This window comes from Gallinula chloropus, assembly GCF_964237585.1.
Source record: "Gallinula chloropus genome assembly, chromosome: 6".
Classification (NCBI taxonomy): Eukaryota; Metazoa; Chordata; class Aves; order Gruiformes; family Rallidae; genus Gallinula; species Gallinula chloropus.
The window spans coordinates 15,414,320-15,437,492 of NC_140091.1; the positions used below are offsets into that span (position 1 = coordinate 15,414,320).

Sequence of the window (23,173 nt, forward strand, 5' to 3'; positions counted from 1 at the left end):
CGCTCCCCAGCCAGGCCCCCGCCGCGGGGGGCGCTGCGGGGCCGCAAGCGGGCGGCGGGGCGGCCCTGCGGGACGGGCCGCTGACCAGGTTTGCGGTTAGCGCCTGCGGTTCGTGGCTGCCCGCCTGCGAGCTGTGTGCCGGGGCCGGGACCCGCCTGGAAACACAGAAATAAGGGAGAGGTATCGTGCGGGAAGAGCTTGTGCTGTGACCAGCCCCGTCTTTGGTTGGGAATCACTGCGGCGAAGCGTTCAGTCAGGTCACTCGGGAGAGCTCGTTGCGGGGTGTTGGGAAGAGGCAGTAAGGACACGGCCCCGCTAAGCGGGTGCGTCCCGCTGCAGGAGGACAGCTTGAGCCCACCCCATGGAGCCGGGCCGAGACCGGCAGGGTCCTCTGGAAGGTCTGGTCACTTGCGCTGAGGAAAAGGTGAATTAGGCGTCGTGGGACTGCGAGGGAGAGCTGCTGAGATGACCTGAACAGCCAGGATACTCAGCAGGCTGAAAATCTGAGGGAGGTGTGTAACCTCTGAGGTGCTGGAAGAGCCTTCAGAGTGAGGGCACAACACAAAGTCATCACAAGTTTAGGGCAGAGATGGAGTTAAGGGCAGGATTTTTCTGGCAGGGTTGCCCAGCACAGTCAGGTTCCGTTGGAATGCCGTGTTTGGTGTGCAGGTGGCTTGGCTGAAGTTCACCATAATTGTCCCTTTATCAGAGAGAAACCCAGACCTTTCAGGAACCCCTCTGTGTGGGGATTTAGGTCTGTGTCTTTAGGAAGACAATGCAATTGTGTAGGAAATTACATACAACCAAAGTATTTTTGAAAGGGGAGAAAATGTGAAGAGGAAATACTCCAGGGCAGATCTCTTGGAGCTGCCGGGCCGTGGTTTAGCCATTCCCCCAGTTACTTAGGTGATACTCACTGGTGTAGAAGGTGTGGTTGTGTCTGTTTGCCTGTGGTTAGCTGGAGGCTTCTGCCTCCGCACAGAAACAACTTTTCCATCTTCATAAATGGAAAGAACAGTAAACGAAGGCGAAGGGTATTAATGGGTTAACTTCTCTCGTAACAGATTATCATGCAAGTCATTCTGAAAGAATACTGTGATCAAAAAGAAAATAAGAACACCCACCTGGCATTCACTGCGATCAAGTGCAGCCACCAACATGTTCAGTCAAATGAGACCTCGAACTTCACAGGTGAGAGTTTTTTAACTTCTCCATTGAAATTTTTTCAGATTTCACAACTAAAAGTAAGAAAATATTAAAATAAGTGGCACTGCAACGTTTTTAGACCTGTGAGGAAATAAACTACATTTTTAAAACATAGAATATATATAAAGCATTTCTGGTTTATATTTATTAGCAATTGCAGAAATATGTAATATAGCTTATTTGCATGGCTTCTAGTTTTAGGGAAGTGCATCATCATTGTTAATGCTATCTGATTTTTACTAAAAATATCAAGACCCAGACAGTAACAGTCCCATAACTGCTACAGGTTTGAACACAGTCTAAGTGAACCTTGCTCAGAACAGGCCTAATTATTTGTGTGGCAGACATTACCAGGAGCATTTAAGTGCTTCCACTGTAGCTAAAATTAACAACTGTTGGAAATATTTCTATTTCCCCCTCCTTCCTTTTCTTTTTCTCTTTTTCTCACTGGCAAGGTTATGTTGTGCTGCTGTTTGGATCAAGCTTTCAGGGCTTTGCCCTTTTTATGAGATGAACAAAGGTAGGATTTCAGCTGGAGTATTTTTGTAACCATGACATGCTGTAGTGTATCAGCTGGTTTTGGTAAGCTCTGTCCGTTGCTGTCACAGTGACATACAGCAGTAGCACAGGCTCTCTTCTCTCACTTCCATGGTTGAGCTTGTTCTAATGTGTCTTACTTTGATGCTTTCAGCTGGTGTTCAATCACATGTTGCTTTACTCATTGCTGTTCTCGCTCTCTAGTCATCGTCAGACAAAATCTCATTCTTCTAAGCCATATCCTAACATCAGAGAAACCATTCCTGTCTCCAGAAATTCAGAGTCCACCTAAGCATATAGGAAGATGGTTGTAATTTCTCTACAGTTACAGTCACCTTTTCTTTTTTTAGTTGCTGGAGCTCCATGTTTTTTATGTCCCAGAAGAAGTGTGGAACTTCAAGCTGAATACAGTTCCCATAGCTCTTAGTAGCAAATTCATCTCAGCTGGATTTATAAGGTGGGTATAGCCTTAGGCTTCATGTACAGCATAGGTCCTTTATGTTGTCCTTCACTCATTTGGTCTGTTGCTCTTTAGAGAACAATCTGTCAAAGAGGTTTGTTCTCTAATCAATTCTGGAGGGCAAGTGGTGCCCATGACTAGTGTTAGATCTCTTTGGACTGTTTCAGGCTTAGTTCCATGGCAACCCTTGATGTAGACCATTGAAATGCCCTTCCAGAGTCATGCTAGTATTTCTGCACAATGGTTTATATTGTAAAATCACAGTCTTGCATTCATTCTGTCTCAAGGAGACATTAATTTCTAAGGAGACAGAATGAATAGAATCTTGAATTCTTTTTGGCAGTGGGCCAGCGTCAGGACAGAGTGGCTGAATGAAGACACAAAAGTGTGTCCTTTGCCTGGAACAGGGATATGACAATCTGAGCTCAGTCTGAAGGAAGAGCTTAAGCCATGTTTCTCAAGGGGAAGCCCATGCAAGCACCAGCACATCTTCTTTCACCTTCAGTAGTATTTCTAGAAAGTTGTCCACACTACCATGTGCAACGTGTGCTCACAGGTAGCTGTGTAGAGGACTTTGTGAAAGGATACCCCAGTCCTAGTCTCAAACCTGGCACAGAGAGATGCAGTTTTAATCTTTGATAACTTAGAAAGTTTGTTTTGTACTCCTAAACACTTACAAAATCTCTGTGTATCTAGTGGTAAGCAGTTGCAGAAAAATCAAATAATGTAAAGATGTGTGTTGAAATGGAGCTTTTATGTGTACCTTGTCTGCTCTTGTGCAAAAACTGTCACCTTAAGCTGCAGAGAATAGGGTTTTAAGCTGCAGGCAATATGACTTTTATCTCATTTAAATTTAGGCTTGTTCACTGAAGACAGTGTACTGTGTAGCTGGACAGTAGTCAGGTATGAGCATGCAGGGCTGAATGTATTCATTCTCACAGCGTCTTTTGTTGAAATGTTTCTCAAAACCAGATTAAATAAGTACCTGTACCCATTTTGTTTGCTGGACTAGTCTCCAGCAGAGGTGTGAAACGCATGCCTGCAGCAGGGACTTCAGATCATATCATGTGACTGGGCATCTGCCACTGCTCTCTGTTCCCTAGTGTAAACTTATTTCACTGAGGCTCTGAGATATCAAATTAGCATTCTCATCAATTTCAGTGGGTTTATATCTGTCTGGGTATTTGTTGTTTGCTGACGAATCTTAAATAATTGTTAATTTTTCTACAGGTACTATGCAATGCTACAGTACTTAATCTTAGCAATAACTGTCATTGGTTCAGTGTATCATTGTTTTTAAAACCAAACCCCATATTTTAAAAATATTGTCTCTTATAATCCGGGAGAAGGAAAGCAGCCTTGCTGGCACTCATGCTGTCCGCTCAGCGTGACAACCTTAGTGCTGTCCAAGTCAGCTTAACACAGGATTCCTAGTCTAAGTACAGGCCACTTTAATTAATCATGAAATCAGAGGAAAATATATAATTGTCTATGGCCCTCAGTTCTTGTTCCTGTGAATTTGATTTCTCAGACCCTGTGATCTTTTCTTTCTCGTTCCTCACCACAGAAGCTATACTTTTGTTATTTCTAGATGAAATTGCTGCAATAAACTCTAGTTTGCATTACTTTTAAAGGAACATCCTGAAGCAATTGACTCAGATGTGACTAGTTTTCTGCTAGCCAGTGGATGCAAGTAAGAAATGTATTATATTTTTCTAGCAGCTGCACTGGCAAACAATTTTCAGGTACATTTTCTGCTGTGCATCTCATGTTCTGTATACCTAAATCATTTTCTCTCACGATACATCATAGTTACCTAGATGCTTTCCCTGCTGTTCATGCATGCATTAGATTTAGATTTCCATTCTGGTCTGGGAGGGCATTATCAGTGAAGGATGTGCAGTTTCAGAATTGCCTGTGAAAGAGCTTGCATTTATTGGGTTTCAGAAGGCCGTTCAAAGGGCATATCTTCCCCAAGACACCAGCATGAGGAAAAGATAGCTAATGAGAGAGATTTGAATTATAGATCAGCTCAGTTCTCATGTAAGACCTTGGAAGAATGAGTTATGAATTATGCATCTATCTCTCTTTTACATATTTCTTTATACATTTGAAATAAATAACATTAGGGCTACTGTCTGCAGCAAGTGTGGGCAAAAAGTGGCAGTGAAGAACCACACAGGAGCTAAATGTAGAGGGACCAACAGTGTGGCCTAGGTGTACCCACTCTGCAGACGTGGGTCACTGCTGCTTGTCTGTGCTCCAAGGCAGGTTTGTCTTCCTGAGAAGGGCCCTCTGAAGTCCAGGGTGTTTGCAGCAATGCAAGGGAAGCATTGCAGCCCACTGAAGTATTGATTCTATGAAATGAAGCTGAGGGTGTTTTTACAGACATGGGGTGTGACATGAAGGAATATATGGCTGTTTGAGAGAACAAACCAACCCTGACAGGTTCATGTTGACCTGTCCAAGTTGAAGGGATAGTATGTTCTTGTCTGTACTCTTTATTGAGAATGGCATGTGCTATCCCCCAGGCTACCTCTGTACATTGCTTGAAGAGCAATGTACTGCTTGGGCCCAAGTCATGCTTGGTAGTATACTAGCACTTAATCAGCATGGGATAAGTCTCAGGCCTTAATGTGTTCCCTTGTTTATTTTATGTGGCATGGGAGCAATTAGAATTGCTTATGCTGTGCTGCAGAACTTTTGTGTGCCTCTTGCACATTTGGCTTTATTCTGCAAAGGTGCTTTTTATTCTATGGTGATTTTTATACTGAGCTCATTACTTGAATATTTGCATAGTTTCCAGTAGTACATTAAGTGATGCAATTCATATTCGTGTCAGCTCTCTCATCCTCAAACTATGGTGGAAATGTTCATGCAGCAGTGTTTGGTTTTGATTTAAAATACATTTGCATGTACACATGCACACACCCAACTGTAAATTTGTGCTGGAGAACACAAAATCAAAGGAATGTGCCTGCTCCCTAAAGTGGAAAGTGATGAAGACTCCTCTGGCACTTAGTGCTTGAAGGAGAATGTTCTGCAGTCCTGAACTGGCCTCACGAAACTTTGTCACCTGTATGGAAAAGCCTGACTGTAGTTTCCAGTGTTCTTGTTACTCATCTGCAAATGAGCAAGAGCGTTCTGAAGAAGTAATTTTCAAATTTCAGCTACTTCTGTATTCTTCCTTTATATGCAGGTCCTAAAATATGAATATTGCTAGTTAATGTTATGACAGCCCTTGGAATACATTCTGCCATAACATAATACAGTATTCTGACTCAACCATACCAAAAGCTTCCAGCCTATATGTAACTAGAGAACAAAAGTGTTCCCATATTTGGCCATTCTGTCTGTGCAAGCCAGTATGAATATAGCATTATATTCCCCCTATTAACTAACTAGCCATCGCTATTTGATCTTACAGATGTATTAATGAATAACAACATTCTAGGGTGTCTCCTCACATGACATTGAGTGCTACGGGAGAAGCTTGGAGAGTACCTGGGTGGAGTTGCAGTTGCAGATAAATTCAAATTTTTAAAATGCATTGGGAAAAAACTAGCAGTGGTAAGTCAATAATTTTTTTCTGCAGTGCTCTTCAACTTTATAAAGTAAAGGACAGATTTCATTCCTGAAGACTGGATAGTATCGCAAGAAAACAGATGTAACTTTAAGAGCATTTGTTTTTAAGAGTTTTTTAAGAGTGCAGGCTCTTGTCAGAGCACATCTACTTCCCCAAATACAAAGGTGCAGCTGGACAGGTATATTAGAAACATCCTTTAAAGCATCAGATGTAATTAGTTTCCATCCAGTGAAAAGATGCTGGTTTTGCTAAGGCATTGGATTAAATATGACAGATCAAGTTGTATTTAAAAAAAAAAAGATCCCCCTAAGGTGATTGTAACAATTACAAGGTTGGGAAAGTGGCACTTGAAGAATTTGCAGTGAAAGCTGAAGAAGTCAGAGTAACTCTACAAGCTCTTTGTGTGACCCACACAAAAGCCTTTAAAGATTTGTCTCTGAATGGAACCTTCTCTGGATGTACATTTGTGTTCCACTAGTTAGTCCAATAATACAGCCTGAGATTGATGTAATCAAAACTCTACATCTCTGAATCACAACAGTTCCTCACATTGATGCTCTTCCATGTCAGACACACAGACTCACGTGATGTACATACGTATAGAATACTCTTGTCACTTCTCATTTCACCTGTTATGCATGGATTTGGAAATTAATTACAAGCTGGAAATCAGTGCTGCTGTTTACTTCGTTTGTAGTTGAGTTATCACTAAAGTTCCCCCATAGAAGGGTATGATAAATAAATACATAGAAACTGAAAGATCATGACACAATCTGAATCTGAAAATGCGCCTGTGTCTTCAGAGAATGGAGGAACATTTAACAGCATGATAGCAAGTAAGATGGCTTGTTTTCTTCCTCACTGATAGTTCTGAGATAAAGAAAATTTTCCAGCTTCCTTTAGAATGTCAGGGATTGAATAAAATATTTTACCTTAATAGATAATTAAAGATATGGGTCGATACAAGTGGAGATTTTTAGTGACAAAGATACAGTTTTAATTTGGTGTATTTACCATCGCTTGATCTTTAACTTTATAACAAAGTGCAAAGCAATAAACTAACTAACTGTTTTATTTGTTGTTTAGGGTCATGGTAACCTCATTGAATTACATCCCCATGATCAAATATTTGTTGAGTGGTTTCTTCCCCCTCTCCAGTCTTCTGTTTCATAACAGTAACAATATGAGCAGTGCTAAGAGTTGTACCCTACCTGCAAGTAAGGGTCTTTAAATGAAAAAGAAACCAAAGTTGTGTTCCTTTGCTGATCCTCTTCTTGCATATAGCCTGTGTCTAACAGAGAATCAATGACATTGCCTGGTTGTTATTGACAACAGACTTTGGCCACATGCTTAGTTCAATTCATTATTTAAATGTAATATCAGGTTTCTTTTTTTTCTATTTCCCTTTTTTTTTCTGTTGGAGCACATATTTCAAATCTGCATTGATATTCTCAGACTTATGGTTTTGAAATGTGAAAGTGTGTATCACACAAAGAGTATCGAGGCAACAAATACAAAAAGACATTGGAGAGTAATAGATTCTTTTTTCCTTAATACATTAAATATTTTGCAATATTGTGTCAGGTGGACAGAAAAAAATATGTAAGACAGCATTTGTGTTCAGATTCAGCTTGAAGCAACTTCTGATACAGACAGTCTAAGACTTTCTTCTGCTGTGACTGTTGGATCAGGTCCTTGGTACCACAAGGGAAAGCGCAAAGATTAAAAAAAAAAATAAATCAATACATCCATGTGTTCTTGTGGGTCTGAATCAACAAAGTTCCAGTGCCATGTCAGATAATAAAAGGGTAGCCTGTGTTCCTTCTTCCCCATCAGGCCATTACAGAAGGTAGTGCTGGTTAAGAGAAAAATGTAGTGTATAAAGGTGATGATAGAATGCAGAGATTAAGAGATATGCAATGTTACTGATAAACAACTATTTTGCTGGTTACGTTTCCATTCTTTTTATTTCAAGGTCAAGCCAAAGCAAGAAACAGAACTGGAACTGGAAGCATTTGCTCCTCCTCATGTATGTATTGTATGGCTTTTAAGGTATCAGTTTCAGCAACTTTTTACATGCCACATTTCCTCTTTTGCCCTGTCTGATGAATATACTGCATATTTTAGGCACTTTGTCCTGAATTATACTTACTGCCCGAAGCGGAATACTTGGAAAATATTTATCCATTATCATCATCAACTCCACAAAGACTTCACTTTAATGCAGAAGCTAATAGGTTTGGTTATAGATCAAGATTATCCAGTCTTCCCCCACCAAAACCAAACCAAAACAGTCAAAATGAGGAAGTGCAGGGTGCTGTGGAATATGCTGAGAAAGAACCTGTTCCAGTGCTGCACACAAGCCATAAGGGAGACCATAAGAAAAGGGTTCAAGAAAAGCAGACATGGTTTAGAGAAAAAGGTAAGTTTAACCAAGTAGTGAAGGAGGATAATGAAAGAAGAATGGTTAACACTTACAGTAAAACAGTATTTCTATTATTATGTAGATCAAAATGGATCCAGTGGATCTCTCGTCACACCAAGTCATTCAAATCCTGCAGACTGGGAGTCAGGAAAGAGTGATGTGGTATTACAGACCCCTCTGCAAAATCACCTCAGCCAGGACCAAAAAGAGCATCACAGTCCTAAGTGGAATGGCAAAGCCAAAGGAAATGCTCTTACTCTTCATGAAAACCACAGAGATGAACAAAGCCAGAATAACCAAACACCCCAACATCACATTAAATATCAGAAAGGTACAACTGGTCATTGTCATCTTTTTGCCAGAGCATGCTTTTTAGAAAGTTGGCAGAGTAAAGCTAAGTTTTAAGAAAATTGTAGTTCAAGCATGATTTGAAATTTGCTATAAGGACAGTATTTTAGTTTTTAAAACAATTATAATATCTTTCAAAGAGCTGCAGTTTTTACAAAAACATTAAGAGCATAAACATTTTGCTCTTTTCTACAAGCTGGCTGCAGATTGTAGAGGATCTTTGGTCTCTGAAAAGCAGAAATTGTTAGATACAGAATTAGTGTAGGGAAGGTGAAATAATTAAGTGTTTTCCATATCTGTGATAATGTTTCTTGTACCAGAAATTACTGGGATTAGTTAGATACTAATTCTCAAAACAAAGATACCTTCTCCCCATTTATTTCTTTCTTCTGGTGTTCATGCATTCCCAAACCCCAGAGATAACATTATTTATTGGATTGATGCACTGCATAGGTTGGAAAGTCCAGGCATTGAGTCAAAATAGCTTTAATGTTGTGAGTGTAATCTGTATATTTTGATCATTGCTGTCTTGTCACAGAACTAACGAACATGGAAAATAACGACAACCAAACAGGTACTGAACTCGAAAGAGACAGAACACAGGATGCTGGAATTCTTAAAATAATAGAAGAGCAAACCACAGAATTTGTAAACAAAAATGAAAGGTTAGCAAATGATGATCCTGCTAGGATAATGGATAATATTATTTCATAGCTAGAAATGTTTATTGTACAGACTTCAAATAAATGAAGAAAGAAAATGGGGGGGGGAAGCCCCCATTTAATTACATGAATTTTCACTTGCTGCTTTGATTTTATCTGTAGCTTGCAGCAATACAGAACTAGCAAGTCTATGGCTGATCCTGGTGAAAAAGTGGAAAATCAGGTGTGTTCTATAAGGTAACATTCTTAGTAATCTGGGGCAATAAACATATTCCTCCACCTAGAAATAGTCTAATTTGATAAGGCAGGTGTCTCGTTAGAAATATGAAATACTCAAATGAAGACTTGAGAGTAGTTGAGAAAATTGATTCATGCATTGCTACTCTGCATATTTGCTAATGAAAAATCAGCTGTTTCTAAACAATGAAATCATCAGAAGTTATACATCTGGGATAATTTAACTGGAACTACATATAAAATATCTCAGATTTATTAATTGTAACATTTTCAACAGTAATGTTTTACTGTTTTTGTTGGTGACATTTTTATAATTTCATATTTCCTGTGGGGTAAATCTGTCTTCTCTCAAGCCAAGCAAAACTGATAAAATAACCTATAAAATACTTTAAAAATACATATGAGATAATCATAGCATCAGAACTAGAACGTATTTAGGAAGACCCAGCATCCCCATGCAATCATGCAGCAAAATAGCCATCGACTGTTAACTGTTACCTGTGAGCTCTTGTGCAGAAGTGGTTGTGGTGGAGTCTTAAGAAAATAATTATGACACTGAAAATCTGCTATTATAAATTTTAGTGTAGAAATTGGCGGTCCAGATGGGTCAGATGGCAGTTTTAATGCCCATTATTCCTGTTCTTGTCTGGGAGTGTCAATAAACTGTGAGGTTATGGACGTGGACAAGAACAATGGGTAATAGTTACATTTTTTTGTCTCTATGTTCTCTGTGATTTAAGTGGTCAGTGCTCTGATTTTATTTGCAGAGGTCCAGCTGTTTGTAATTCAGTAATCTTTTGTACTGGTCACAGAATAAAAAGTTCATATGCAGAGTTCAGATTCAGCCCCTCCATTCACTCAGGCCGCTTTTGGGACATACAGCTAAGGCAACTGCTCAGGATTGTGCGTTATGTACTTACAGTTGTGTCTTGACTCTACAGGCAGATGAAAACAAGCAAAGCCATCTTACTATTCCCAAAGAACCTACTTTGTCTCCTAGTTCGCCTTTCCCGGCACTCTCTGTAAATCCAGCTCAAGTTCATTCAATTCAGACAGCAAGTGAGTATATAATGCCAAGAAATGGCAGGGAAGTGAACATTCAGTCAAGACAGAATAATGAAAACAGAAATAGCTACTTTATGAAGGAATGTTTATGCACATTCATTCAGTGTTGTTACAAAATTTTAATTTGTGGTGGGAAGACTCCAGGCATTCATAAGTGCACGGGCTGTTGGCAGAGCATGGCAGCTTCCCAACTTGTGGATGAAGGAGAACAGAGCAGGGATCAGAAGAAAAACTGCTGGCTCCAGTCAGAGTGTAGCAAAGAAAACTATTAGTAGTATTGCTGAGGCTGCTCCTTTGAGGTGGAGGAGGACGAGGATAGTGAGAAGGTAAGTGATTGACCCATGTTGCAGACTAGTGAAAGTCTGAGATACTCTCCTGCCTATGACCAGGTGGAGTTTAAGGCCAGATTTTGCTACAGTTTATATCACCAAGTATTTTGATCAGGAAATAGTCTTTTGGAGGCTTTTTTGGCTTCATGTGGAAAGAGTTTTCAGTGTATGCAGTATGTATGTTTATCTTGAGTATAAAGTTTTAGTAATACGTTGTCTGGGCATATAAGAAGGTGTTTACTGGTTTGTATGTGTATATAGTGCCAGGATGCATGCTGGATGTCTCAATTTTTTCTAATGCACTGGCCATTTTGAAAAGTTAATTTATTAAAGTAAAAAAATTCTCGTGTCTGTTCTTACAGAGCTTATGTACTGATTTATGATGGGTGCATTACAAAAATTTGATTGATCCTTCCTACTTACAGTGTCCAGGTGCTTGCTAAATATAATTATAATATCTTTAGAAAACAAGATGGTAGAACAATTGCACCAAATGAAGAAAGACAGAAGGCACATGGAAAAAAATAGGGAAGAACTGATCAAAAAAGCTAAAGGGCTGCTGGAACAAAATAAGCTGAGGAGATACCAAGGTACACTTCTAATTTATTTTGGAATTTGGAATGACTGAGAAACATTTCCACATTGGTTTCAGTGTCATTTCTCCTTGTCAGTGAGCTTAATTAGAGAGAGAGCAGCTTGCTAAGCAATAGTTCTGGGAAGGTTCATTTGTACAACAGTGTGCTGGAAGGATCCAAGGTTGCTATGTTTCCTTCTACTTTTTTGGTGGCAGTCTTCCAAATCTAAGAATATCCTGGCTTTTATAAACTATTCAAGTTGTGTCCCATGTATGTACAGTGCCCAGAGAGCTATTGCAGGCTGCTTGAGGCCCAGGCAGGGCTGCTGACAGTTTCTAAACCTGTCTTTAGCTGGTGCTTGCAGAGGTTTTTACTGTGTCCATAAAAGCTTCTAGTCAAATTGCCAGTATAATACTTTTTGTTTCTCCTATCTAATGGTATGCAGCTTATGGCATGGAAGTTACAAGCCTGTTGTGACAAGTTTGATAAACCTTGTTTTTTAACAAGGTAAAATCCCATTAAAATCCCACCCAAATTTTCTTTAAACAATTATTTTCAAGTTTATACTTAGTAAACTATCATCCCTAAGTTACATTCCTGTTACACAGACATAAGGTTTAATCACTTTGATGTTTTGAGAGCTTTATCTTTGTACTTTAAATATAGCTAAATTACTAGGAGTCTCAACTATTAATAGCAGCTTTGTTGAAAGAAGAAGGCAAGCCAATTCTTTAAGTTATTCTCTAAGGGCATGGCTACACTGCACTCTGCAGCACGCAAAAGTTGTCTTAAAACCACCAAACCCAAACTTGGGTACTTGAAGCAGTGGATCTGTAATAGCATAGAGCTGCAAGGCAAGCTAATTTACCCTGCTGAGATAAGCCCTAAATGGCTCCCACGTTGTCTTAAATTATGTTACCCACTTAGGTAAAGTAAAGGTTATTTCATAAGGATTCAAACAGCTTCTGCAGGTTCTTTTAAGAAGCACCTCTACCTCTGATTTATTTTTATTAGACCTGTAGTGTTCCATCACTGCATTTGTGAACATGTTTCTTCACAAGGTCTGAAGGGAAGAGCATACTCTGTAGTAACAGTGGTCCAGTCTCTATTTAATATCCTCCTAAGACTGCCCTGCTGATGGTCACTCTCAGTTACATACAGTATAGTCCTCCAACAGCTGGGTTCTTTTTGGAAAGTTTGTAAGAAGCAGTTGTCCTGATTTCCTAAAATATGCCTTGGAAGAAAGAATCATTTAAGATGCTTTGTCGACTAGTATGTGGCCATAAGGCTGCCACACTAGATATGGACAGATTTATGTCCCAGCTGTTGATAGCACATTAACAACATCAGGAATCACCGTTAAGTACAAAGGTAAATAACTGTTTCCTATAATCTTGGGACTTTGTGTAAAACTGAGCTGTCCAAAATCACTGTCCCTGCAGAGTTACAGCCTTGTGTTCTATCTTGGTGGACAGATAAAGCCTTTTGTTGCAGGTGATGGTGAGAAAATTGTTGCATTTATAGTGAATGACATCTTAATAAAGATTTTTCTCTTTTTTTCTTAAAGAAACTTCTTGCCATGTTTTAATGTGTGCATGGGCCATTGAATCTTGTGAGAGTGGTTGGTCATTGCTGTCTTCACCAGACCTTATGTTAAGGTGAACGAGACCAAACAGTGTTAGTGTTTTCCTCTGCAGTTCGTGAGGAATGGAAAAAGAAGTACTTTGAAACAAAGAAAGATACAGGTGCACTTGAGGAGGCTTTAAACAAACTGCAACAAGATTTAGAGCTTTACCACCAGAAATTACTCTTGCAATTGGAAGCCAGAGATAGCCGAAAACAACCGAACAACATGGTAAACTCCAAGGTATGTTCTTGCTTTAACCTCTCTTTTTATACAGCTCGGCTGTTGGTTTGGGGTTTTTTTTCCTATTTTATACAAATTAAAGTAACCAACTCATCACTAACAAATGACTCATAGTAGCTTTAACAGCCAAATACCCCTCAGTGATCTAATGTATGATGTATAGAATTGCTTCAGCCCGTTCTTCTCAAAAAGACTAAAGTGCTTGAGTCTGAGCATTTAATTCTTTATGCTTTGTGTTTGTACAATACTCTGTCGTCACAGAATCCCCTTTTGTTCAGTATGGTTAATGAATTGTTTGGTTCAGTGGTGTGTGGTTGTATTTCAACTACAGAGATAATGAATGCTAGTTGTGTTTGGAGGACAAGAAGTATCTCTTGAGTTGTGAAGTGCTTGCACCTGAACTACTGTGCAACTGAGTCAAATCATGGTAAGGTCAGAGAGGAATTAAATAAAAAAAAATCTGCTAATTTTTCTAAGTGTGTTAGTGGAAGCAAGTCTGTTGGTAAATCTGAAGCTAGGCCAGGAAAAATAAATGTCCTTTTTCTGTATCTGAAAGGTTGGGGGAGTATATATTATATATGAATGTGTATTATTTGGACTCTCTTAATATAAGTGTCTGCAATATAACTATAGGGTTCATATTACATCAGAGTACTATCTGTGCTCTGATACATTATTGCTTCTTTGAGGGTGTTTTTAGGTCTCTCCCTGGCTTGGCACAGAAGCCTTATATGAAGGGTAGGCACAACTGACCATGCACACAGCAGTTATTTATTGGCTAGCAGGCACAGAAGGGGACTAGGATTTACAGAGCTGTAAGGCTAAGCAGGGATATGTGCTCTTCATCCCTCATAAACTACATACTACGTTAGTCAGGTGGGAAGAGTCAGGCTTTGAGGAACCAGCTATTACTGGTTTCCCCTCTCCACCAGCTTTGTCCTCACAGGTGACTCAGCTACTGCTGAAATGATGTGCTGCATAACCAGGACTTTATCAGCACTAAACATCACATGAGTGTAGCAATATCAACAGATGTACAGTTACAGTGATAGTAAGCCTGAGAGAGACAAAAAAAGGATTTAAAGTATTATAAATGGGGGGTAGCATAAAAGATAATTGCAAAACAATGTGCCATTATTCAGGAGATCTGATCTGGATCTTAACTTCCCAAAGCAATAGGGAGTGGAAGAACCTCCACACCCAGCTGAAGGGAGCAGCATGCTCTTGGAGAGCAGGCTGCCTACAAACCAAAGGCAGCTCAGGATGCATTAAGGACTGGAAGAAAACAGCGGAGTTGTTGAAAAATGTTTAGAGGATTGTTTCTGAGTGGTGATGTAACACCCAATGAGTGATGAGATGCACTAAAGCTGCATGTAAAGTGTTGTTGTTGTTTTGTAAAGAATTACACAATCATCCGGATTACTACAGTGCAGCATGAACTCGATCAACTGAGGAGGAAGCTGGATAATACAAAAATGAAGCTCATAATAGAAATCAAGGTACCCTGGCTTTTAATTTAAACAGTCAAAATATGTATTAAAACCCCTTTAGATCTTTCCAAACATTAGGTGATGTATTTGCTAAACAGTTCTTGTTTTATGCTGGTAGCTTTACTGTGTTAGTTACCATTGTATCTTTATCACTTCAGCTAAATTACTCCAGAACACACATTATTAGATGATTTTGAGCATATTGCATTCAAGCAGTTGGATTTTTCAAGGCATTATGTAAACTAAGCTTCACAATTTTCATGAAATTCCCATTTCAGTCTAACAGTAATCAAAGGAGCATACTTTGTGAGGCACTGAGCAGCAGGTAACTATGGCTAAGGAAAAAAAAAAGCCCAGACTGGTAAAAAGGGGAAAAAAAACCCTGATATAAAGAGGAAAAAAATAAAAAGAGAGATAATGACTCCCCAAGCAGATGCTTTATTTCATATTGGTGCTGCCTACAGCTCCCTTTGGAAGTAAGGTGATGGTACAGGTCTTCACTGTAGCTGGATAGCTTTTCAGTTTGAATGCTTGAGTCCTTAGAATCACAGAGACTGCCTGTTTACTAGGTAACCTAGAGTGGATGTATATCTCCTCCATTGTATTACAAAGAGTGGAAAGCACAACGAATTTCTTAGTTGTCTGTTAAAAACAGCAAGGTGGAGTACAGAAGGAAGCAGTGATACAATTAGGCCATCCAATTAAACATGTAACATTTTCAAGATAAGAGATGTAACCTGTATTCAGCCATCCTGTATAAAATTCAATCTTGGTTCTATAAACCCATATGCATGTCAGCTCCAGAAACTTCCTTAAATTGCAGTTCCTTAAATTACTTGTTTTTTTCTGCAGATGAGAAAGCAGGCAGCAGCAGATTTACGAGCCCTGAGAGCAGAACTGACACAGAAGAAGATTCATTCAGCTTTAATTGCCCAGTCCAAAAATCAGGAACCTATGTGATTTTTAACATCTGTAAAGTCTTCAGAAGCTCTGTAATGTACACAGAAGCTCAGAATTTCTGAGCATTTTTACGTTCTTACAGGTATACAAAGACATCATCTGGATAAATCTTGTGGAATTTCTATACTAGGCCACTGATGTACCACAGCTCACTTCTTTTTTTAAACCTCACTCTCATTGTAAGATTAGTCAGCTGCTTAAATATGTGGTTTAGCCTAGTAACATGTCTAAAACAAAGTTATTTTAAAAGTGCAAATTAGCGTATTGTGTAGCATCACATTCATTACCAAAACATGTACTAAGCAAAAAAACCTGTAATCCATAACCTCCTGTTCTTATTTTCAGGCACAAGGATTTTTTTTAAACGATTAAAATACATCAGTAGAACTACAGGACCAGTAATCCTTTATGTAGCTATTTACTGAAGTGTATTTTTGTCATTATGTCTGTCTATAAATTACAAATCTATTCTTACCATACTACTATGAAGTATGAACAAAGTCTCTGATAATCTCACCTTATTTCACATGTAGTTGGTTTTGTTCCATCTCTTACATGGACCTTCTTCTGTAGTTAGTGGGACTGCAAGCTTTGTCTGGACAAGCTGTAATGATGATCCTTGAGCTACTTACAGTATTATATTGCATACTCTCTTTTTCTTTACATTCAAGCTCATGCATGTGCTTAGATAACAATTTTCTGAAACAGTAATCAGAAACCTCTTCTTGATAGTAATTTTCTGACTCTCCTCTTTGCTTTTTTGCAATTCCAGATGTTATTTGTTAAGCAGTACAGCAACATGCTAGGAATTAATGTCAGCTAAAAAGCTGATAAGGCTGTATTTATTACTGAGGGTGAAATACTCATAGGAAATCAGTAATAGATTAATTATTAAAACTACAACCACTTTTGCTCGATTCAGGATGGAATCCTACAGCCTGTATTTCAGAATTGTGTCTTATTTAAGAGACAAGGGCAGGCAACTAGCTACTGGAAAATCTGAACCCAAATTAAAAAATAAATCGTAATATAAATGCTGAATTATCTATACATCAAATAAGTTTATCACTTTCTTCTAAAACCTACAGACCAGAATTCTAGTGCAAAACCCCTGATTTTTCCACAACACTTTGTTTTTTTTTTTTACTGTGAGTACTTTCCATCACCTGTCATATCAACCAGTCAGACACTCCTGGGAAGTTCTCCACATCTCAGTAGCTAGTGTGGTAGTGCTGCTCTTCCTTGGTGTTTTCCCAGTAACTATGTAGCAAGGGTAAATAAAATAAAAAAACCCTCATAAAACAAAAATCAACTGCTCTACAACTGACTACATCTATCTAATTAAGTAAATTGTTTAATTAATGGAGTCACTTAAGCAGGACACAGTTGCACTTAATCTGATTGTGAAACAGTTCTGAGAATCAGTGTGGGCTGTAAGCTGTGGAACAAGTAAAGCATAAACAAACACTGTTTACCAATCTTAGTGGAGACAGCATTTTATTTAACAAAAAAAATCCTGTAAACATTAAGTCAATCTTTCCATGACTACAGCTACTATAAAAAGTTACACAGTATTTCTAGACAAATTATTTTATGAAAAATATGAACTAGAAAGAAAATGGAATCTCAGAGACAGCACCACAAACAAACAACAGGCTACTGAATGAATCTTTTGAGTGGAAAATTACATATGCTGTTCATTAAATAAGCTTCTGAGTTTTAGTTTTCAGGAAGTAAAGCAGTTTGAAATGGAGGACCAGATCATCCAGGTCCTCTCCATATTAATATTCTCTCTTCAAGATAAGGTAAAAGATTTTTGGCTTTTGAAACTGAGGAATTTACATGATACACACAGCAAAACTGGAATTTCCTTTCTAACAACAAGCAGCCTGATAAAAAAATTTACTGGCAACAACTTCATGTTACATAATCAGTCCATAAAATAATTTAATCTCTAGTGGAGTAATCAAGCACAAGTTTCACCAAGTTGCACGTAAGCAACAATCCGTCTCTCCAGTGTTCTGTTTCATTTGATTCACGGGTGACTTACCTAAAATAAAAGTTGGGGTGGGAAGTTAGAAAGCTGAGACTGCACCATGTGGCCCTGGAATGGATACCTGCTGCAGCAGGCAGCCTTAGCAGAGGGGCATTATTTGATCCCTCCTGTTAATCCACCTGGTTTTACCCATTACCATAGGCACTGGGTTGTGAAAAATGTGAGCAGTCTTTTAAAAAACCTGCTGCTAAAGCAACACTGGAACTTTCTGAAGAATGAAAATATGGCTTTGCATTCAAAATAAAGTGAATTTGTCTAGTTCTCACAACTTTTTGTAATTACAGTATATTTATATAAAGTCAAAATCCATGATAGTACAAGCCATAATTCAAAAAAATACCAATTTTCATTGTTTTTATGGTGTCAGGGCTTGCCACATTGCTTCAGTTTGTTGTTCTGCTACACCTTCCTTGGAATAGTCCAGACTATTTCCATTCCACATGCCAATGCCCCTTAAACCTCGGTTCCTCACATATGCTGCTTTCAGAGAGATGCTGCGAGGGTCATCATACCATACTTGGTGGAAGTGACCAAGAGAATCCTAGGAAAACATTTAAACACCAGCATCAGTACCTATATCTATATATATAAAAACATGATACATTAAAGTTCATTGAGTTTTGATACATTTTCTGTTGAACATAGTGGAAAATACAAGCAAAATCTCAGCTATTCAAACTACAAAGATTTACATTGTGATACTTTCCTGATTTAGAAATGATTTTTCACACAATTAAAAATTTTAAGTCAGATACTTGGCTATTTTTTTTACTTGTAGAATCTAAGTTATAAACCAGTGATACATTTTACTTAGGTTAGACTTAGCTAATTTTTTAAAATACAGCTATAATCTCAGATACCCTGTCTAATCTTACAGGTGAAATCTGTTAGACATTAAGTACAATAAACAGTTTTAGAAGAGATTGTGAAATTTTGCCAAAGTTCTGCTGCTTTGAACTTGTTTACATCTTTTGGTCATCTATGTGTGAAACTTAAAATTGTGTCTAAAGAAACAGACAAAATGCATACACTGTTGATCACATAAGCACAATCACTCACAGGCTCCTTCACTATCTCTAGGTAGAAACCAATGCAGAAAACAAGCTGGTGCATGGAAGCCACTGGGTTAGAAAAACTTCAGAGCATCTCAGAACCTGTTTTCATTTACATCAATCATCAACTCTTAAAAGTAATTAGAACAGTGAAGGATGGATTTCTTTGTGCCCAAAAGTCCTTTTTGACATGATACAATCTCTTGAGAAAACTGCAAATTAATAAAACCCTTTATTACTCCTGCAGTCTTCAGTTGCACCCCTCTTTTGGATCAGAAATGCAAGATATGGAAAACCAGCCATTCTTTACTACACAGAAAGTAGTCAAAAATACAAACATTTTTAATCAAAGAACTATGGTTCATGAACATTTACTCCACAACATGGTGTCTTAAAGACACTTACTTACCTTGTATTCATAAAATGGAGATTTCTGTACCTCATCCCACATTGCTCCTGACAAAGAGCTGTTCACCTGCTGCATTATGGTTCTGTAGGGGACCTGACGCCCCGCAGCATCACTGCAGGGAGCCCCGCGGAAGGGCACTTTGGAAAGGGAACAAACGTGAGCCTAAAAAAAGAAACAGCAGAAGACACACATGAGTTTTGTGTTACATTGATCTACTGAACTCCAAAATAGTACAGCCAACAACGATGTCACAAAGTGCATTGAGGGTCCCAAAAATGCCAAATTTTCAAGCACCTGGGGCAGACACAGTACTTGTAAACATAAATCAGAACAGTTAAATGTTGTTTACTCTGTAGTGATATGGGATGGCTGGACATCATTCAACTAATACAACTGTCTCTTCCACTTTTCATTCACTTTTGTATTTTTTGTAAGTATAATGTTTGAGACTCCATAAACTGCTAGACTTTAACAGCCATAGGTTTGTTGCCTCTAGTGTCTAAGCAGTGAGCATCCCTGCTTAGAAATGCAGTCCCCCAAGCAGTGAGCTCAGAGACTGGTTTGAGAAGGCAGATACAAAGGTTGCAGTGCCTTGGAAATCATCTCTTTTCATACAGATAAGAGACTCCTATAGCTTCTTAGTCAGACATGGTGCTTGGGTATCATGGGATTCCGGTTGCGTAGGGCATGATGAAATGCCTTGTTTGGTAACACACTGCTCATCAGTTGCCAGCCAAGCAGAAGTCTCTGTCTCAAGTCCCAGCTTTATCTTACCCATTTGACCACGTGTTTATCCAAAGACAGGATCACCAAAATCTAGCTGGCTCCTTCCAAAGGAAAAAATGAACAATACAACTGCAAGTGAATAATCTTCATCTTACCTCAGACAGATTTTGGCAGACATAGTCATAGCCATACCAGGGGACGCCCATCACGAGCTTCTTAGGATCAATGCCCATAGCAATGTACTCTTCATATCCTAGTTTTGATGGAAATAAAAATTAAGATGCATTATTGCATTTTCCCATGTATTTTATTCTTAGAACCAATATAAAACTTGCATGATCCCTATGGCGCAAACTCCTTTACCTCCCACCTAAATGCCCCTACACTACTGCTACAGGTTCTGTGCAAGCAGACACCCTTGCTTTGGGGAGGTGTTTTGTCCTCACCAACTAAAGTCTGCAGGTAAGGAGCATTGGCTTTTGCAATACAGTCCGTCCATATCTGGCTCTGTTCATCATATGACATCACAAATAAGAAGTCACAGGCATCTGCAATCCCAGTATAGTTGTAGCACCTTTTATCTATGCATGATGGAGACCAAGCCACATCAAATGTTACCTAAAGGAAAAAGGCACAAGGTAGTATTGTGTGTGGCAATTAGAGCTCTGCTTTTCTTTTTAAAAAAAGCTGTAAAAAGTCTTTCTCAAATGTTGCAGTGGTTAACATACAGTGATACCAATGAACTACTCAAATGGTAAACACTGGCTAACAGTGAGTGCCCTATTAGTGAATTCAAAGCACCAAAGAAATTAAATACAACATGAAAAACATCTGATCAAAAATAGCAAGTGTGATGCAAAGCCTAACAACTTTAGTGATGGGTTTACCTAAACATAGATGCTTCTGCACTAGAAGGCTGTACTTGTCCTACTTTCAGATTCATTAACCTATACTGCCACAGGCAATAACACCATTATCTACAAACCTCAGTGAAACCCTTCTTTCATTTGAATTCATACAGGTCAAAACTAGTGATTCTTACCATAGCCTATCACAGCCAACATAACTAACCATTTGTGCATTAGATCTGCATATTTATTCATATACTAAAGACCATTCTCAAAACTGCTTTTCATAAAGTTAATGTTTATATAGAGAACATTATTATTACCTGTGATCCTGGAATTTCTCTGTGAAAAGCATCTGTAGTTTCTTTAACAAGCTCTGTTAATGCATAATACTCAGGGGAGGTTTCATTAACCTCTTGCTCTATATCTATGTTAATTCCATCCATGTACTGTCTTTTTGCAAGGTCCACCTGTTGGGATATCCACGCTGCTCTTTTAGCAGGATCAACAATTTCCTTAAGAGGTACATCACCTAGACAAGAGCCCTTCAAGAGTTAATGTGTATTTGCACCGTGGTAATAGTAGGGAGAAAAGGTTTGTCTTTACTAAACCAACTAACATAACAACTCCCCACACTGGTAAAATAGAAAGGAGTGAACTTTTTACTCCAAGCATAATTTTGAGAACCCACCCCAGAAGAGTGTACCAAGCTTCTTCGAGATGGCAATGTTTAAAAAAAAGTTCCTTTTGGATTTTTTTTCCCCTATCATTTTACTCTCTTTACTTCTGCTTAGTATTTTTTTGGTCACTGTAAACTTCTTTTCTTGAAGTCAATTTACTTCCAGTATTTCCAGGGAGCCAGAGGGACTGCGTCTTACTGTTCTGATAAACATACTTCTACATTTAAGCTTTGTTGCTTTTCATGTTGTGATCTTAGATTACGTTTTTGCCTCAAGAGAGCCAAAGCTTGATTACAGCATGTAAGCACATATACACAACATGGACTTTGTTTTTCTAATCCTCAGTCCCTGAGTATTTGTGTTTTAAAACTCAACCACTTCCTCCTAATACAGAGGGATTAATTTAAGGGAAAGATACTAGAAATTACTTGCAGCCCCTTCCCTCCCCTTGTCTTTCAGGTACTGCACATAACGCCCAGAACACAGACCCAAACAGCTATCTACTACAGGCTTGTCCTTTCCTCCCTTCCTCCCTCTTCCGCAGCAGCTGTGATGTTCCCTGTTAGAGAACTTCCATTTAGAGGTCACTGGAATGGTTTTGCTATTACTGGGGCAGAAACCACCAGTGGTTTTCTTTGTAATACCCTGCATACCAGCACATGCAAACTGTCAGGGTATTACAGAGTCCTGTGTGCATCATCCCCTCCTAACTAACCCTCTTACTGGGTTTTAATACTCCGAGTACAAGGTACAGCCATGCCTACCTTACACTTATTTATTTATGTATCACCTAAGTAACCCCATTTTCAGAGTGTAACCAACCTTTCAGCACGACCCTGGAGCCTCTGGAATGAGCGTAGCACATGAGCTCAGGATCGTACTTCCCGAAAGCTGCCACGGTTGTAATTTTGGACCAGTTGTAGGATTTCCAGGTATCCTTGCCCACATCGAACACGAAGACCTTGAAAAGGGGCGAAAAAGGGTATAAAGCACCCTCGATAGCTACAGAGACTTTCTCAGCAGGATGATTATCTTCCACGTGCCTCCCGAAGAGGCACATGATCCCCGCATGCCGGCTTGCGCAGGTGCCTCCCTGCTCGCCGGAGCGGTGGCCGAGCGGCCGGCCCGGCCCGTGTGCGGGGAAGCCAGGCTCGCCCCAGCTCTCGCATTGCCCTGGAAACCCCACGCACCGATTTTTTAACCATCTGCTCGACCCCAGTGCGGACAGTTAAAGCAAAGCAGCTGCGCACGGCGCGTTTAACGGGCCCTCCCTGCTGGCCGGCAGCGCCGCGCCTCCCCGCAACCCCGAGCCGCCCGGGGACGCGCACCTCGAAGCCGGCGGTGCCCGTGACGGGGCGGCAGAGCCGCGGGTCCTGGCAGGGACATGCGGCAGCACCGGCGGCGGGGCCGCCCAGCAGCTGCAAGAGGCCGAGGGGCAGCAACCACCGACCCCACGGCCGCCCCATGGCGGGTCGCCGCTTCGCTTCCGCCTCGGGACCGGCGGGTGCCGGCCCGGCCGCGCAGCTCCGCCCCGAGCCCGGCGGGCGGCGTGGCAGTGGGCGGCCCGCGGCACGCTGACAGCCCCGTGGGCGGCCCACCGTCGGTGGCCGCGTGTTCAGAGAGAAATGAGCCCGAGCGACGGCTTTTGCAGAGTT

General features: G+C 39.8%; 2 protein-coding genes across 2 annotated transcripts; one reads left to right on the forward strand and one right to left on the reverse strand.

Annotated features, from left to right (window-relative positions):
- Positions 1 to 1,158: 1,158 nt before the first annotated feature.
- On the forward strand, positions 1,159 to 15,747 carry SPATA1 (spermatogenesis associated 1; the record flags this gene model as incomplete). The annotated part of the gene is given in 14 exon segments (XM_084265879.1): positions 1,159 to 1,191; positions 2,094 to 2,200; positions 5,658 to 5,678; positions 5,680 to 5,773; positions 7,765 to 7,818; positions 7,917 to 8,211; positions 8,297 to 8,545; positions 9,101 to 9,227; positions 9,387 to 9,447; positions 10,403 to 10,520; positions 11,320 to 11,445; positions 13,128 to 13,297; positions 14,698 to 14,796; positions 15,640 to 15,747. Coding segments are annotated over 14 exon segments (1,662 nt in total).
- Positions 15,748 to 18,115: 2,368 nt separating this feature from the next.
- On the reverse strand, positions 18,116 to 22,984 carry CTBS (chitobiase; the record flags this gene model as incomplete). Its single annotated transcript, XM_084265829.1, has 7 exons — positions 18,116 to 18,344; positions 19,265 to 19,426; positions 20,146 to 20,243; positions 20,437 to 20,608; positions 21,162 to 21,370; positions 22,341 to 22,479; positions 22,847 to 22,984. 7 exons carry the CDS (start codon positions 22,982 to 22,984, stop codon positions 18,159 to 18,161), a joined length of 1,104 nt encoding a protein of 367 aa, XP_084121955.1. The 3' UTR covers positions 18,116 to 18,158.
- Between the last annotated feature and the right edge of the window lie 189 nt (positions 22,985 to 23,173).